The sequence below is a fragment of the Leiobunum rupestre genome, chromosome 2 (genome assembly GCF_980474605.1).
Source record: "Leiobunum rupestre chromosome 2, qqLeiRupe1.1.hap1, whole genome shotgun sequence".
In the NCBI taxonomy this organism is placed as follows: domain Eukaryota; kingdom Metazoa; phylum Arthropoda; class Arachnida; order Opiliones; family Sclerosomatidae; genus Leiobunum; species Leiobunum rupestre.
The window spans coordinates 92366318-92385661 of NC_143385.1; the positions used below are offsets into that span (position 1 = coordinate 92366318).

A 19344-nucleotide genomic window follows, 5' to 3' on the forward strand; every position below is an offset into this window, starting at 1 on the left:
ATAGAACTTGCAATTCTATTACGGGATAGAGCAATTCACGAAGGAAAAATCAAGTTTTACGTTGAATCCTTGAAAAATATACAGTGGCTATTCAATGCTCTCGATCACCAGAACTTCGCTCGTGCAATTGCATTCATTTACGCGATATGATATCACTTCCGAATAAACACCCTGGTGTTTACAATGAATTCATTAAAGGAAAATTTACGGTAAATAAATCAGGGAGGCCGTTTTCTAGAATGCCCATCGACGAAGCGCATGAGCAAAACAACGCAATCATCAAGGGAGAGGGAGGGGCTGTTGGTCTCACCGAAAAACCGTCAGCTCTAGTACGCTGGATGGTTGCGGGACCAGAAACATCTCGACTAGTCAACGAGTTTTTAACCATGTTAGAACAAGGAAACTCCGATTGCAGAAAAGGCTGTCACCACGAGGATATTCCAAGTAAGCAAATGAAATTTCTAACAGACGTGAAATCTATGGTGTCAGTTATAAATGAAATGGGAAATCCGTTCTCTGACAATAGCATCGATTTAATGGTCTTGGATACCAGAGAAATGGTAGATTTGCATGTTTCAGACATCCTCCTACGCGGATGAGCCCGTTCGAATCGATGTATGGATTTAGTGGAAGAAGTTTGCTTTTGCTGTATAACGCCTTGGTCTTCTTGAGTAGTTCGATCTCATTACCAAAGTATTCATATTGAGTTATTCTAATCCAGTGGTTCAATGCCAAGTCAATTTCTTCTTTTGATAGTGGTCCGCTCCGTCTGGATTCTTTATTGGTACGAGTGTTGAAGCTGAAACGTATCATGTACGCAGTGACGTGCTTGAGCGTTCTTAGTGAAGAGACCATCATTAAAAATGAATTATCGAGTTTTGAATGATTTACCGCTAATGTCTTGCTTTTTTCTTCTGCCTTGCATTCTTCAGGATCGATGGTTGTTGGTTTGATAATTAGATCAGACTCCTTCAACCATTGAGGTCCTTGCCACCAGAGTGTGTAATTCTTGAGCTCTTGTATAGAAATGCCTCGAGAAGCGCAGTCTGCAGGGTTCGATTCGCCAGGGACATGATGCCATTTTGCGTTTGGTATTAGCTGTTGGACTTCGGAGACTCTGTTAGCAACGAATGTTGTCCACCGTTGCGGAGACGAAGAGAGCCATGCCAAGACGACAGTTGAGTCGGACCAAGCGTGGACGTCCTTGATATCGATTTTCAGCGCTTCTTGGACCAGAACGATCAACTTTGCCAAAAGTACAGCTCCGCATAGTTCCAATCTTGGTATGGTGACTTGTTTCATCGGAGCTACTTTCGTCTTTGCTGCGATAAGTTGGACCTTCGTAATTCCGTCGTCACTGCGAGTTCGTAGATATACCGCTGCGGCGAAGGCCTTCTCGGACGCATCAGAGAACCCATGCAGGCTGATATCTTGGTAATTTGGTTGAGATACGTGGCGGGGAACATGAATGACTTCAATTTCTGGAAGCTCTGACTTGAACTTCTGCCATTTGTGGACAAGCTCTGGTCGTAACGCTCCATCCCAGTCAATCTTCTCTCTCCACATATCTTGAATTAGTAGCTTACTATTGATTGTAACAGGCGCCAAAAGTCCAAGTGGGTCGAAGACTCTCGCGATGTCTGCTAGGATGGTACGCTTCGTTTCAGTTGTCCGGTTCAGCAAAAATGAGACGGCGTATGAGAAATAATCGCCTGCTGGGTGCCAGTGAAGTCCAAGAGTCTTTATTGATTCGTCTTCTTCGATTTTCAGTGGGCCTTGAATTTCTCTCAGTTCGGCTGGCAATGAATCGAGTAACGCTTGATCGTTGGATGCCCATTTGCGAAGCGAAAAAGCACCTTTGCTTGTGAGCTGTAATAATTGAGATTGTAATTTTAGTGCATCTGATGTCGTATCTGCCCCGGACATGAGATCGTCCACATAGAAATCTTCCAAGAGACTCTTCTAAGCTAACGGAAATTCGGTAGCATCGTCATGAGCAAGTTGATTCAGGACTCTCGTGGCTTGAAATGGTGCCGAAGCGGTACCGTACGTGACGGTTAGCAGACGGTATTCGTTAAGCGGCTCGTCCTTGCTTCGTCGCCAGAAAATTCTTTGGTAGTCAGTATCGTCAGAATGAATCCAGATTTGGCGGTACATATTAGCGAGATCAGCGGTAATAGCGATGGCTGGTAGTCGAAAGCGAATAAGTATCTTGACAAGATCGTTTTGTAGTTTCGGCCCAATTAGAAGAGTGTCATTCAGTGACAGTCCATTCGTTGTTTTCGCCGAGGCGTCGAAAACGACACGTAGTTTCTTAGTTGTGCGGGCTTCCTTCAATACGGCATGATGAGGTAGGTAGTAATGCGCTGCTTCTTTTGTAGATTGAGCCAGCTTCATGTGACCCATGGCCAAATATTCGTCCATGAATTGACGATATTGTTCATAGATGTGTGGGTTTGATTGTAGTCGACGTTCGGTCTGCATGAATCGACGTTTTGCTATATATCTCGATGCTCCAAGATCTTCAGTTGTGTCCCGAATAGGTAGACGTACGATGTATCTTCCCGTATCTTCTCGAGAGTGCGTTGATTTGAAATGTTCTTCGCATTGAATTTCGGTGTTTGTCATGATTTTCTTGCTAGGAAATTCTTCTAATTCCCAGAGCTTCTGAATCTGGTCGTCTAGTTGACAATGATTAACCAATATTGACCGTTCGCTGTCCGTTGTGGATACTGTTCCGGATACTGCCCAACCAAATATGGTATTGAAGGCACCTGGTGAACCTCGTGGACCCTTGCATTGACCATTTCGTATGACGTCGACGAATGTATCGCTGCCAAGTAGAATGTCGATTGCTCCTGTCTTGTAGAAATCTGGATCTGCTAGGTTGAGTCTCTTTAGGTGTGGCCAGTTTCGAGGGTTGACGGTATGGCTTGGTAGGTCGCCGGTTACTCGTTTGAGAACGTAGACTTCAACGGTTAATACGATGTTGCTGTCGATACGTGATATGATTCTCAGTGAGGTCGCACTATGACAGGACCCAGCTCCAGTTGATCCGATTCCAGAGATGGCGACATTGACCTTGGTTCTCTTTAAGTTAAGGCCTTGGGCGCTTCGTTCCGTGATGAAACTTGCTTCCGAACCGGAATCTAGCAAGGCTCTGACGGCGTGGAATTGACCGTTGTAGTCCATTACTTGGACTAAAGCTGTTGATGGCAATCCTCCCGTAGAGGATCTTGATGTCATTACCTTCTTGATTTGACTAGTTGGGATGGACCCGTTTCCACTCTTTGTTTGCAGCTGACTCTTTTGGTGTAGTAAAGTATTATGTCTTGAACTACAATTTTTGCATTTACCTGCCTTGCAATCGGACGATCGATGATCTGACTTCAAACAGTTGAAACATAGTGTATTTTTCTTGACTATGTTCCACCGTTCTAGAATGGGTGCCGCCAGGAACGTACCACATTTATAGATTGAATGTGGTTCGTCACAGACAAGACAGGATTCTTTAACTGCGCCAGTGTGATGAATCGCTCTTTTTGTCAGTATGGATGACGATGACCTCTGCTTGTCTTGTGGCGTCTCCGATACGCTAAGGGCTCGGGCTCTTTGGTCAAGAAAGTTAGCAAACTCTTCGTATGTGGGTCAACTTGTACCTGTAAATGAAAGCTCCCACTGGCGACGACTTTCAGGATTCAACTTCTCCTTCACGACGTGTAACAAGATAGCGTCCCAGTGTTGTACTGGCTCTTTTAGTACCTTCAACGTTCTTAGACATTCTGCAGTGGTGTCTACGAGATGACGAAGCTCTGATCCAGATTCGTGAGTGATGTTTGGCTGTTTGAACATCCGATTGATATGTGCCTCGATGATATCTCGATTATTGTTGTACCGCTTCATGAGAATATCCCACGCTTCGGCGTAGTTGTTGTCCGTCACGGGAAAGGAATGAATCAAGAGAGCTGCTTCATTTCGGAGCGACGTCTTGAGATATTGGAATTTTTGGCACCCCGATAAGGACTTGTTATCGTGTACCGTCGCTGTGAACAGGTCATGGAATGAAAACCATTCAGTGTAGTTGCCTCCAAATATTGGTAGCTCCATCTTGGGTAACTTGATATCGGCTGTTTGACGAACGGCCGCCGGCTGTTGTGGTGGGGTCTTGATATTGAGAATTGTTTGAAATTTAATGGTCAACGCTTCTAGACGTTCAATGAGAGTATCATGACCGTCTACGTCCGCTGGTAAACAGGTGCTAGTAATAACTTAATGACATTGTTCTATTTCATTTGTATGCTTTTCAATCTTGCCGAGATACAACCTGATTGCAGTGACTTCGAGTTGGTCTCGTGGAGTGTTTTGGAGTACATTTTCATATCTTGTCGCTTGTCCTTTAATCCATCTGCGCTTATTGATACTCAGGGTCAGGTCCATTTCGTCTCAGGATGGTGATGAGACAGCTTTCACAGTAGTTGACTAATTGTTACGAGGTGCGAATGCAACTTCAAGTATCCCACGAGAAATGTTGAGGATAGGCTGCTTTCTGGTTAAGTCGTAAATTAAATCACGGCGAAAGGCGAATCCGGTTCGACGGACCAAAAATGTTCGTGAACTTGAGGTTGAATTAAAATGGCAATCGTACGCAACAATAGTAACTTTTATTTACAAATGGTTAAAAAGGATTATTTACATAATTAAAACGAATGACTGAAACAGGTCGATTGAAGAAACTGAATGATAAATTTACGGGTTACGTAATTACGTTAACTATTTTTATATTTCATATGGTGCGTAAAAAATATATCACGACAACTAATATTAGTTTATAAAATATGGTTTTTTTGGCAGATATTGTTTTTGTTTAGTTTTGTCTCCAACAAGTAGTCTACCATTACCAATAATTGGGTGTTACCAGTAGGGGAGGGGGAATGGTCCAATTAGATCTAGCCGAACTAATTCCCAAGGCCGATGCAGGATACAACTCATCATTCAACCTGCCTTTTTTCTTTTCTCGGTTTTGGTTCTCTGACATATTACGCAAGTGTGAACATACTCCTCTATTTCCTTTCTCATCCCTTCCCAGTATTATTTCGCTTTAATTCGGTGGTTTAGTTTTATCCATCCCCTTATGTCCCGCGTATCGAGCGTCGTGATAGCTACTACTAGTATAAATCGTTCTCGGAGGTTTTCGTATAAATTAAACCGTTTTATTTTACGTTTTTGGAATGTTGCGCAACTAATTCGGGATCTTTTTTCTGCTTAATTTCCCATTGTTCGTGATCTAAAACTGTAATTATTGTCTCTTGAGGGAGGGGTCTGTTTGTATCGCTAAGAGGTTTTCCGGAAATAAGTCGGAATCTGAACGACGGGGAATTTCATCTATTAAAAATCGGTCTTCTGTGATTTCTTCAGAGTCGTGGGTTGGATTTTCGTTTAAATCTTCAATTTTAAATCGGGAAACGGGTCTGCTAAGGTATGTTTTCTACCGGGCCGATAGACTATTTGGTTTGCTTGCTCTTCTATTATGGCTTGCTTTGCCGGGGAAACTCTACAGGGGGTTTTAACTATAGGGAGGTTGTTTCCGGTGTCTATGCTATTTTTCAACAAATGAGTTTTCCCTAGTTTATTACAACTTCGCGATGTCGATCGATTAATTCCTGCAACTCTTATTGTTGATAATTATTTAAAGTGGGGTTGGGTGGCAAGGTCGCGTTAGTGGGGGAGGGATGAGTGTTCTTCCTCGAGCTGTAGTCTCTACTAGGGGTAAGATCCATTTCATCCCATGCAAATTTATGGCTAACATTCCGTCGGGAATTGAGAGGATGGCCTGCACAGCATTACCAAAATCTACTCCTAGAACCATGGCAAATTTAGATTGGTCCATATCGTAAATGGGAAATCGAGACTTTGGCCTACTCTATCCTGCAATTACAGATGTAATATTATGGGACCTCTTGCTTTTACAGGGTTGCCATACGATGCGGAGGCGAAAGTCGTGCGGGGGAGGTTACCGAAATTGTGATGGGGATAAAACTTCCAGGCTACTTATATCATTGCGAATGAGCACGCCGCTCCTAGCTGTATCTATCATGGCTGAAATACGGCCCTGGGGGTAGTAAATGGCCAGGCTACTCGTACCAGGGATATGATACTGGATTGTGTGGATACTCTTTTCACTAGGTTGTAGTTCTACTGCCGTCGTAGGTCTTAAGCTCTGATCTGAAGCTGAATTAATAAGGGGGACGCTTAGATTTTGGTTTCCAGCTGGGGTCTGGAATCTATTAAAATAAGTGGGGCATTCTCGGGAATAATGATCAGGAGAGTTGCATAAAAAAACAATTACGTTATTACATTTGGTGGTGGGTCTCTATTAGCTGGGTCAAGGGGTGTATATCTCGGTGAAAAGGTGATTCGTCGGTTGATCGCTGGGTTTCCTATTCCGCGTCTTATCATACCTTATTTTTAACTTTCCATATATTTGGATATATTTGGGTTTATCGAAATTCCTAAAGCGTGTGAAATATTCTAAACGCATCTTCAGTGAGGGTAAGCTATTTTAATGAATCCACAAAAGAAGGGAGTAGAAGGAAAGTGAGGGTGTGGCTCCGATCCTAGGATCGAGGATCGAGGATCCAGGATTTAAGGGGTGAAATGGGGGTAAAGTCGTCGAAAAGTCAATGTATTTAGGGTATTTCTCGCGACGATTTGTTTTCTCGGTTAATTTGAATTTAAGAGTGTTTTGACGTCATGGAATATTCGTTGTTTAAGTAGAATGGAAATATTTTTAAACTTCATTTTAATATCATTGTAGTACTTAAATATGCTTGGCACTTGAACCTATCTCACGAGTATTTCAAACGAATATTTTAAGTATGAGAAACGTATCGTTCTCAAGTATTGTAATTGTACACGTGATTCCGTATGATGACCGGGTAAATTCCTATATACGTAACGCGATACACTTCAAAATGCGTATACGTAGAATGGAATTAATTTTAAGCTCCATTTTAATAAATAAGATATCGAAGATAAATAATTTTAGAGTATAAAAAGGGAAAACCGTATAATAGTAAGTCCATATTTAGAAAGTTCACCATCTGAATTGTATTGGAAGTGACTTCGAGGAACCTTAAAATGTAAGTAGAAATACTCAGTGATAATTCTTAACTTGTCTTAATGTATTTATTTTATAGGAATTGTTCATTTCCTGTGTCTGGTGATAAAGGGTTAATCGTTTATGCAGATGAAACAATCTACTGCGGTCTATTAGATTTAACAAAGGGCATGAAACTAACAGAAGCGGAACTGCAAGAGCTATGGACAAAGAAAGATGCTATTGAAGCTTATTTCAATAACGAAGCTGAAACTTCATGGGTTTTCACAGGTTCTGAAACCAAACGGTTTTCGGTTCATAGATTTGCCGAACAAAAGGTTTTAGATGTTAGACAAATGTACCATGGTTATGGGGTAAACTATGGAAAACTGCTACCGACTAAAGAGGGGGTAGCTTTCGCTCAATCTTCTTGGTTGAATTTCCTCGACCAGTACGAGTCTATTCAGAAGTGTTTAAACCAAATCAAGGAAATAAAGGAGGCGATGACTAACGTTGTAATTAAACAATTACACGAAGCTCTTAAGAAAGCGTGCAATGGCTGTCAAATTGACATCCATCTCAACTCCAGCATGATTGTATCATGACGGATTATTCTAAGCGTGTAGATTTGCATTTTTATGAAATAAGTATGTCGGTAGATTGTGAAAATATTATTGAAATGTTTACTATTCGCTGTGAATTGTCAAAAGAAATTTTGAATAATATAATGTCACTAATAATATGCAATGCTAAAATCTTGTTAAAAAACTAATAAAATTGATTGTACTAATGTTCCGATTCTCATTAACAATTATGGATTTAAGCTTACAACATCCAATGAATGGGCTTGTAGCCGGGTCCACCCAATGCGGAAAGTCATTCCTGGTGGGGCGGTTGATTCAATATAAGAAGACCTGCATATCCCCTCCTCCGGAGAGGATAATATGGTGTTATACCGAGTATCAGCCAAAACTATTTCAATCAATATTAGAACACACACCTTCAGTCTAGTTTCACGAAGGGTTACTCGATGTTAATATATTAAACCCGCAAATTAGGAATTTAGTTATATTAGACGATTTATTATGCGAGATATCTAATAATAAAGATGTTACTAATTTATTTATTCGTGGATCTCATCACAGAAACACCTCCGTACTAATTTTAATGCAAAACCTTTATTACCACGGAAAAGAAATAAGAACTTTAAATTTAAATGCTCATTATCTATTTATTTTTAAATCACCACGAGATAAATCAACAATTTATCATCTCGCGAGGCAGATATCTCCAACCAATAGCAAATACGTTATTGATGCGTTTCAACAAGCTACGTCACGGAAATTTGGGTATTTATTAGTTGACTTGAAACCTCACACCCCAGATCAGTATTTACTACGAACAGTTTTAATACCGGGTGAAGAATCGGCTGTCTTTATTCCAAAATGAAGTGTATTATAGAAGGGAATTTTTTTAGGGTTAATCGAGAGTGGATTATTAAAGAATTAGCTTACGTAGTATTAGAAACTGAAGAATCGGAAGTGTTTACTTTCAAATCTCCATGCCCTTTCAAAGAGCTTTCAAACGAAGATAAAAGACAATGCAGATGGATATCTCATAACATTTGTCATCTTCGATGGGATGACGGCGAACGTCGTTACAGAACGACACGTGACATTTGTAATCAGATAGCGGAGAGAGCGACTTCGTTTTTCACCAAAGGTTTAGAAAAAGCTGCAGTATTATCGACACTCCTCGGTGTTCCAGTAACTAACATCGAAGATACTGGTTGTCCTAAATTATCAGAACTAGAAGACGTTGAATTAAACTGTCCTTTTCATTCCGAAACTATTCATTGCGCTTTAAGAAAGGCTAAGAAAATCTGTAAATGGATGTCTCAAAACGAGTAAAGGAAAACCTAGACTTTCTACGTTTCCTGACATCCTGTAATCTAAATCAAAGAAAGACAACTATTAAATACGCTAGCAAGGAAGCTATATTGGCTCTCGTTGAATGTTGTATAAATGTATTGCACGGAACAATTGAACTGTCAGAACGCCATCGTAAGCGGTTAAAGAAATATAGCGCGGTTATACGAAACGTGTCGAAGAAGAACTCTATATCAAAACGACGAAAGATACTGGTACAAAAAGGTGGTTTTCTTCCATTTTTATTGGCGCCACTGCTATCTATCGTTAGCTCAGTCGCCGGAAGTGCAATAAGCCGAGCTATAAACCGATGATGGCTCGAAAAATGCTTCTAGTACCTGAAGATGTAATGGAGAGATTAAAAAACACTCCACCTTCCAAAACAGAAGAAACACCTGAACTTCAAAAAGATAAGACACTCGATGATGAAATGAAATCTATTCTAGATAATCCAGATTTAAACGAATCAGAGAAATTAGCATTATACAATCAAACTCTCCAACGACGGTTAACTTACGTACGCAAAGAGCAAATCTCTCCCGTTATTGAAAACTCTGAACGGCCTAAAACCTGGTTCGCGTAAATATCTTATTCCCTACCTGCAACTTATGTTAGTGATGCGATTTCATTATACCGAGCGACTACGGAAGATCCGAGATATATTAGATGGACTAACTCAGGAGAGCTTTCTATTCGAGGACAAGTGATTGGAGGATCTAATATAATCGATCTTTTGTATGACGCTGTGAGAAAAACGCCTGGAACAGCGATTGATCCTATAGGAGTTACAGAGTTTTACGAGGGCATTCATAAGTCAAATATTTTAAAACGTTTAATTAAAAATCCTGTAAAATTGACACTGTTAAAAACATTCGCTGTATTTCATACACCACCAAATAGTTCAATGTTATCATCATCTTCACCTTGTCCTCTAAGACCTTGGATACATACTAAAATAAAATATATTAACCTGATAATGTTGTTCTCATTTCATAGTATAAGCCTACAATGGAAAGTTGTACAGAAACGGTCTCTTTAGGACTTTTAGCCTATTTATCACAATCATTTTCAAAATCACCGAAAATTATCACAGCTGTATTAATTATCATATTTATTATAATATTAGAATTATTTAATTTCCTTTTTTGGCGTTACATGCCTTTACATCAAAATATTACCCGATATGGAGAAAGAACTTGAGAAAATCTATACTAATCCCGCAGACCCAGGGTCATTCGCTGGAGTTCGAACGCTCTATTATTCAGCTCGACATAAAGGTTTAAAGGTTTCATTGGAAAAAGTAAAACAATTTCTAATAAAGCAGGATACATATACGCTGCATAAACCTGCTAGAAGACGATTCAAACGAAATCGAACTATTGTTTATGGAATTGACGAACAGTGGCAAGCGGACTTGGCAGATTTTCAGAAGCTGTCTAAATATAATTCAGGATCTCGCTACGTATTATGTATTATTGACATATTTAGCAAATACGCTATGGCTGTAGCGGTTAAAAATAAGAAAGGTGTAACAATTTTAGAAGCGTTACATAACGTTTTTGAAAAAGGTCGTCAACCGAAAACAATTCAAAGTTATCATGGAAATGAATTTGTCTGTCAAGAAGTACAGAGTGAATTACAGTGAAGGGGTATTAACTTTTTCGCTACTCGATCAGAAATGAAAGCGTCCATTATTGAAAGATTCATTAGAAGTTTAAAATCTCGTTTATATCGCTATTTCACGCAGAATAACACCCTTAAATATATCGACGTTTTAGATGATATTATAAACGCTTATAACAATAGTTATCACAGATCAATTAAATGTAAACCCGCGGAAGTTACTCTAGGTAACTCTGCTAAAATATGGAAAAATCTTTACGGTTCGGTAAATTTTTCTCCTCCGTTAACATACGCGTTTGAAATTGGAGATATTTGTAGAATAAGTAGAAATTTATCAATTTTCGATAAGAAATATAACCCGAATTTCACTACATAATTGTTTAAAATAGCTGAGAGACTACCACGTGACCCACCTGTATATAAGCCGATGGATTTAAATTCTAACCCCATTTTAGGAGTATTCTATCGAGAGGAGGTTCAGATTGTTGGTCGAGATATAAAAGACTGTTACTTCATAATCTAAAAAGTAATAAAAAAGAGGAAAAAATCGGACGGCCGCGTAGAACTGTATGTCAAGTGGCAAGATTACGACCATACTATTAATTCTTGGATACAAGAAGTGGATTTAAAATGAGTTTTTACGTAACGCTACCTTCAGATTCCTCGTCATTATTTTACCAAGATAATAGCGTTGGTAAATTTCGAACGTATTTAGCTGAACTGTTAAGATTTGAGGAACAGTACGAAGTTGGGTTAGCGGAAATAAGCTATCCTAGGACATGGCATAACGTTCGAAAACCTAATCTATTGGTTATTAAAGACCCTCTCGAATATGATAAAATAATTGAAGTTCCCGCGGGTTTTTATAAAACTCCGGAAGAACTATTACATGTTATGAACGTCCACAACCAAGAAGAACAAGTTACATTCGCTTATTTAAATTATTCTAATCGATTTAAAGTTAAATTGCAACCGAAAATCAGAGCTGCAATTGGTCCCGATCTATCGATTTTACTAGGTTTTAGGGATAGAAGAGATAATGATTTCACCATTTTAAATTCAATGATAACCCCCTACCCAGTTGATATGAACGCTGGGCTACATTCCTTATTCGTTTATTCAGATCTGGTTGAAAATAGCGTTGTTGGGGATAGTTTAGCACCTCTATTAAGAATCATAAGCGTCGAAGAGAAAGCCGAGTCTAATGGGAAAACAGCTACAAAAATATGTTCACAACCTCATTACCTACCAGTCGTGTGTAATAATATTAAGACTATAGAGATTAATATAACAGATGATTTTGGTGAGCCAATACAGTTTCATAGTGGAAAAGCTCACGTTGTATTACATTTTAAACCCCGTAAAATGTGGACTTCACTATAAACCTTTAATCATTCAGGACACACCCTCATTCTAGCTTAAGAGAGCGAACAGTTAACATCATGAGGTCTGAATATTCACCTTCAAGAACTGATTATGAAAGTTACTATTTAAACCAGGTTGGTTTCGGTGGAATACCCGTATATAGAGGTTTAGCTGCGCAAAGAGGATATGGACTAGGAAATATATTATCTTCAGCATTTAGATTCGCGGTACCTTTACTGAAGAAAGGCACTTCTTACTTGGGAAAAAAACTTTTAAGTACCGGAGCGAAAGTAGCGACCGATGTTGTTAGCGGAGTCCCAATTAAAACAGCGCTTAAATCGCATTCTATTATCGCTGGAAGGGAAACTTTAGCTTCAGCAGCTGATGAAGCCATGAGACTAACATCTTCAGCTACGGATCATATTAAAAGAATGACGGGTTCCGGAAATAAAAGGAAACGAACTCAGTCGAAAAGCGCCATTTCAACAACAGGCAGGATAGCGAAAGGACGGTTCCCTAAACGTTCCGAAATATTCTCATAATGTCCCTTTTACACCCGCACTCAGTTGAGTGTATAAATTCCGAGCTAGATTTGTTTCAAGTACCTATGACACAATCTTCGATTATTGGTGCAGAATGGGTTGAGTATAATCCAATATCAAATATAGTTGATAACGCATCAATTACATTTTCTATCAACGGTAACTCTGAAACGTATATAGACCTTTCACAAACTTTGTTGCACGTTCGAGTTAAGGTAACTAAAGATAATGGTCAACTACCGCAACCAGCGGTTCCAGGTGTTGCGGGCGGGGCCGCCGGAACTCCAGCCGACAATATCGCCCCCGAGAATTTGTTTCTTTATTCGCTTTTTAGCGACGTCCACGTATTTCTTAATGAAAGATCAGTAACACCTTCCAGTCAAAATAACGCTTATAAAAGTATGATACAGAATAAACAGTTCATTGGATTTTTTATGATGAATTGAAATTTTGGCTCTAAAAATTTCATGAATTAAAAAACCCTTTTATTTTTAGTGAATAAAATGTGTATAAATGAGGGCTTAGAATCAGATGGTTACCTTCCTAGGCCCATGTCAGTTAGGCAATTTTAGTGCCTCTTCAAATCAAGTGACTGGGCTACAATGCTTAGGAGGGTGGTGGCAAGCCCATCATGTCACACGAGCCAACAGCTCCCTACAATAACTATTTTAGTTAACCTCAACCACCTTTCTAGCACAATTCGGTGGTGGTTTGCACCTCACAGAAAAAGGAGCCGGGTAAAATCGCTGCTTGTGTCACTGGGTGAAAACTAGGAACCACGAGTTCCTAATGCCAAAAGTGACATAATTACCAAAAGTGTGTCAATCGGACCTATTTCTTAATGAATGTTACGAGCGAAATACAAGTTGGGAGGGGAGAAGGGAAAGTATGCCTTGGGGCGGGAAGGAAGTTATAACCAACCAATAACGCCTCGTAGTGAGGAACGGAGGAACTAAGTAGCACTGGTCAAAGTTAGTGTATTTTTTATTTATAGTGTTTCTGTGGAGATGCTATCGCCATCTACCTACCATATAATACTATAGACTGAAAAAGATCCAGAAAGGCGACAATAAATAGTTTTTTTATGTGGTCGATCTCGAGTCGAGCATTCATTAAGCCTTTAGCATACGGAAGTACAGGGATTGTCACACTTTTGGTAATTATGTCACTTATCCTAATGCGTTGATATTGCAAGTTATCTCCCTACTTGTTAAAGGGGTTTCCTCCGAATTCTTCGGTTTTCCCCTTTCCGTAAATTCTTATTGAGGTTAACGGTAATAGTGAGTTTCAGGAAGTGGTTAAAACAATACTGTGAAAACAAGTGTGAGGTTTCAGCGAATGTGACAATTGGTTGGGTGACTATTTCGAGAATTAAAGGGGAACGGCCAAGCTTTTCCAAATATGGCCTTATTTCCGTATCAAAAGATAAACAAGATGCTCAATATACTAACACGTACCTTTTTTTGTCTTAAAAAAATAGCTTTTGTCCCAAAAAGTTGAAACGAAAAATAACGCCAGGTGTTTGGGTTTGAATTTTCGCCGCCATCTTAGGGGCTGCCGCCAGCGCCCCAAACCCCGTATGAGTGATTTGCGAACTATCCTAATTTTTAAAATCACGCAATTTAGGCTTAAGTCTCTTATAACTGGAACGCGCCGCGCCTGCGAAACATTTTTATGCGTCTTCAGCAGCGCGCGTTTTACGTTGTTTTTCTGTATCACCGACTTCTCACCAGGTGTCGCGGCGGACGCGTGCTTTTCGATTTCCCGAAATTACTTTATTTTATTAAAAATTAACCACTCAATATTTTTGATGCAGTTTTCGCCATACATTTTAGTTTTTAATGGGCTATAGGGCTATCTAAATGGTTAAATCTTGTCCGTTCCCCTTAAAGTTTTTAAGTAGGAATTTACATTTTAACTAGAAATATTACACAATTTTAGTTTTCATCGCTTTGTTCATTAAATTCCTGAGGAACGTCTAACAATGAATATAAATTTTTGTGTTTTACATACATAAAATAAATCCAACGGAATATATACTGTATTCATCGCTAATTGAATGATATTTTATTTAAGGATTTGAGTTTTGTACCACGAAAGTACGCGTAGAAAAACCTTCGTAGCGAATAATATGCATACATTATTTTTAAAAGCGGGAATAAAATAACATTAATAATTTAAACCATTCTTTTTCATTTTCGTGCATTCGACGTCCTTTATTATTTTAAAATGCTCTTTTCAAAAAACGAAGTTTTCCAGTTTCTAAATATATTACTTTCTAATGGTAAGCTATGTAATGAATATTTTCTAAACATTTAGTTATTTGGATTTAAAGATATTTAATGTACATAAAATACAAAAAGTAGAAAAAATTATCGAAGTACCTTAAATTAATTAAAATAATTTTAAAATACATTTGAAAAATCTAAAAATCTGTAGCTGAGAATCAATTCTAAAATAAAAAATTCAACATCAAGGATTTAAGAAAATCCCTTAGATCCAAAATTCCGCAAGTTCTGCTTCTATATCAGATATAAATTTTTATGTAGATGATCCGGTACTTCAAAGGGGCTTAGTTTTAAAAGTATCCCTTTAATCATGAATCGTAAATTTGACAAATGACGTTTCACCTATTAAAATTGGAATATATCTAAAACTATTGAAAATATTTACTTCCTAACTGACTTCAATATTGGGCAATTATATTACGTTTAGCATTTAATATACAAATGTAATGGCGACCTTTGACCTTAATGAAATTATAAAATAAAAGCAATAAGATAATTTAAAACTAAAAAAACAAAGATTTTTAACGAGTTCACTTTTCTACCGGGATACGCCAGGGAAGTTCGATTCATTTTTCGATAACGATGGTTTCTCTAAACGAGCGAGTTTAGCGCAAAAAGGGGCGATTGACTTGTTAGGCGTAGTCAATACTGATTTATGTCAACAACCACGCTTTTTATTAAATATGGTTGATTTGAAATTTAAATTCGATAAAAATAGAGCAGCTTTTTGCGTTCATTCCGACGTAAAATGTAAAGTAGAGATTTTATCAGCTTCCCTTTATCTGAGGAAAGTTAAAGTGATACCGGAACTATCGCTCGCTCAAACCAAGGCGCTACAATATGGAACCGCTAAATATCCTGTAACTCGTTCGGAGTGCACCTCATTTTCTATACCCGCTGGTCTTATGATTAGTGTGCAAGATCATTTATTTACCGGACAAGCACCCAAGAAAGTTGTTATCGGGTTTGTGGAACAAAAAGCGTTTCTAGGAGATTTGAAAAAATCACCGTACAACTTTCAACATTTCGATTTATCAAGCATTGGATTGTACATTGACGGTAGCAGCGTCCCTCATAAGGCGTTATCTCTAAACTTTGAGGAAAATCAATATATTCAAGCGTATTGCAATCTTTTCATTCAAACTAATCAGTGGAACGTAGATGAAGGGAATCAGATAAGTCGGGAAGATTACCCTAACTGAAATTGTTTATTCGCGTACAATTTAACCTCGGATCTTAATAACAACGCTAATCACTTGCATCTTGTAAAAAACAGTAACCTGAGATTATAATTAAAATTTGCAAAACCGTTACCGGAGACGATTCCCATTCTAATTTACGCTGAGAATCAAAATTTGATTGAAATTGATAAAAATCGAACCGTGATTTTCGATTACAGTAATTAATGGATTCGCTACAGTTAACTAAAATTCTTGAAAAATATTTAAGTACTAAAAGTATATTTCGACGCATGTTCGCGGCTGACAAGCTACCTAAATATGTAAAAATATTGCCTTCGCTATTTACTGTAAATACCGATACGAGTGCTGGGCCTGGAGAACACTGGGTTCTAATATATTTTTCTAAACATAAAAATAGTGAATTCATGGATTCGTTTGGAAACCCGCCAGATTATTTTAAATTTAATGACTTTATTGAACGAAACAGTAAATCTGTTACTTTTAATTCTAATCAATTACAGAGTAATTCTAGTAATACGTGTGGATCATTCTGTATTTATTTTGTATAAACAGGTGTTAAGGAATAGAAATGTATAACATTGTATCTAGGTTTTAGAAAGATAAAAATGTAAACGATACAATGATTAAAGAGTTTATGTGCAAAATGTATTCAATAAAATAATTTTTTACAATTTATAGCAATAGCAGTTTTTTATATATACATAAGTACAAGCATTCATTATCAATTTTCAATATCTTTATGACCGTGCGCTAATGTACGAACCCCGCAGGGTAGAATATATCTCTTTTCATCATTTGGTGATAAACAAAGTTTTCTAGTATTTAAAGTAAATAGCTCATGCTTGAAACTAGCTATACGCATCATCTCGGCTGACATGGTTTCTTGATTAAAAAGACAACGTTCATAGTCTTCGTGGCGGATGACGTTTCTAATAACGTTCATGGCAACGCCCTTACAAACCTTTTTATGGTTTAAAATTGACTCTAAAGATTTCCCCAATCGCAACTCCTTTTCTATCTCTTCAGCGGTCTTAGACTCCCCGTACAATTTAATAGAATAAAGCTTTGGACGAAGTCCTACAAAACTTTGAATTAACTGTGAATTTGTCTCGTTTTTAAAATAGACGAGAGCTTTTTTATTCTGATTAGAATGAAGGAAATGCGAAGGTGGATAATCAGAGAAGTCAAAGCGGTTTTTATGAACTTCAGAGTCTTTATAAACATCATCCGTCTTAATGCTGTACGTTAAACTGTCTGTAAATATTTTATATATTAGTACTATTTAAATAAAAAATTGATATTAAATTAAATTACCAGTGTCTGTAAATAATACTGATGCTTTGTTCCCGTACGTATTTTTTATGAATCCATAATGGAACCGATACATGAGCTCCTTGTGTTCAAACTGCGGGGAACTTGTAACTTTTAACATTCTTTCTGGCTTATGAATCAACTCGAAATTTATATGCTTCCGTAAATTTTCCATTGTTTTTCTAAAGAATTAAATGAAGTAAGGGAAAAAACAGCAATAAATTATTTAAATTGATTTACCCGAAAACAGAGTTAACCATAAGTTTCCATAAATTCTTTTCAAATGAGCTCTTGGATAATTTCCTCTGTTCAGTGTTGAATCTAACATATTTTTCTAACCATTTTCCTTGAGTGAAAGTTAGAGCTCGATGAACCTTGGTAATTTTCAAACCTAATTCTACATAATATTTTAAATTGCGGTAATGTACTATGTATTTCTCTTTATTATTTAAATTAGGAAGAAGTTTTGGTAGACTTTGATTCTCCTTAATATTTAATTTTCCTAAGAGATCTTTGGAGTATGGAGATAGCATATCATGTGTAATAACTTTAGATTCCGCCGCTACTGGGAGATCGTTATGTAAGTCATGCAACTCTGGAGGATATTCAAGATCCACCTGGAAAGGAAACAATTCTTTAAAAATATAATTCAATAATTATAACACTTGTTATTTACCTCTAAAATGTACCCGTTTTCAACGTTATTGGGAATACTCAGAATATTTTCACAGAGTGTTTGCAAATCATCCTCCTGAACCCACTGGAAGTCGCCTAGCGGTAGTGGTTCACACATAACAGCACCGTACAAATTATTCGCATCTTCAATTAAGTTAAATTAAGTTAATTAAAATAATTAAAATTAAAATAATTAAAATTAAAAAAAAAAATGTAAATTACCTAAATAGCATATATAACTGCTCTCTTCAGACGAATCATATGTGTCGGGCATATACTTGTTATTCGCTTCAGAATAACGAGTTGCGATCATTGAAACACCGCCTCGAATACCTAAAAATTCAATGTAAATACAATAATATTTAAAATATCAAAAAGCGTTACCCTTTTCAATAAATAAGTGTTGATCTATATCAAGTATGAGATCGAGGCGAACATCGGTCATCTTCAAAGCTGCTTGCCAGGCTAAACCTGGTGCGGTGTAAGCGTGAGTGGGATCTAATTTATAATGAGTTATAGATAATGTTCTAAGATTTTCAAAAACGTCGGCTAAGAGCAAAGCATCGCTTATCACATAGAGGTCGGTGTATTCCCATACGAAAACCGAGGTTAAGAGATTTGAAATATTTATACTATAGTAATTTTACCTAATGTTTGAATATTAAACGCTGTCCAAACATTTTGGGCGTGTAAATAATCAGATTCTAAAATATTTTGATTTTTCAATGAACTGAAAAACGCTTCTCTAGATGGCAGCATCGTCTCGTCAAATTTCTTTTCATCGTCCATATACTCGTACGGGTAGACTCCCTTCCGCAAAAGCAGTTGAACTTTATCACTTTCAAAATATTTCTTAACAATCTGAAATTTACTGGCTCCTTCCAAAACGAGATTAGATACTAGAGCATCGAGGCTATCGGTTAGAAATCGATAAGAGTCTAAAAACCGAAATCTCCCTAAAATAATAATAAAATTACTGTTAAGGTTAAATTCATAATTAAATATATTTTACCTAGTTTGAGTGAAATATAATTTTCGCTAGTGGAAGGAATACAGTCAAGTGTCTGTTCCTTAAAATGACCAATCTCCTGACATATAAGATGTAAATCGTATCTATGAAGATTTATTATTATTAGGATTATTTCCTGGTTAATTAACTTAATAAATTCACCTGCTAAGGTTATGAAGGAAAATAGGGATAAATTCTGGAACTTTCTTTTGAAGATTACAGAGGTTATGCGCTGGCCCCCTATATTTACCGCTGAAATGACAATGATCTCGAACAGCGGGCATATTTCCCTGATTTAGCTGCTT

At 37.6% G+C, this 19344-nt stretch overlaps 3 protein-coding genes across 3 annotated transcripts; all 3 read right to left on the reverse strand.

Moving 5' to 3' along the window:
* Nucleotides 1–489: 489 nt before the first annotated feature.
* On the reverse strand, nt 490–1926 carry LOC149960348 (uncharacterized). Its single transcript, XM_090167460.1, has one exon. It carries the CDS (start codon nt 1924–1926, stop codon nt 490–492), a length of 1437 nt encoding a protein of 478 aa, XP_090023586.1.
* A 36-nt stretch (nt 1927–1962) lies between these two features.
* On the reverse strand, nt 1963–4437 carry LOC149960349 (uncharacterized). Its single transcript, XM_090167461.1, has 3 exons — nt 4325–4437; nt 3660–4258; nt 1963–3608 (listed from the first exon to the last, which is right to left on the reverse strand). Exons 1-3 carry the CDS (start codon nt 4435–4437, stop codon nt 1963–1965), a joined length of 2358 nt encoding a protein of 785 aa, XP_090023587.1.
* A 13445-nt stretch (nt 4438–17882) lies between these two features.
* LOC149960350 (uncharacterized) lies at nt 17883–18520 on the reverse strand. The gene is made up of 4 exons (XM_090165238.1): nt 18415–18520; nt 18253–18363; nt 18045–18174; nt 17883–17972 (listed from the first exon to the last, which is right to left on the reverse strand). The coding sequence occupies exons 1-4, from the start codon at nt 18473–18475 to the stop codon at nt 17918–17920; spliced, it is 357 nt and encodes a 118-aa protein (XP_090021364.1). The 5' UTR covers nt 18476–18520; the 3' UTR covers nt 17883–17917.
* Nucleotides 18521–19344: the final 824 nt, after the last annotated feature.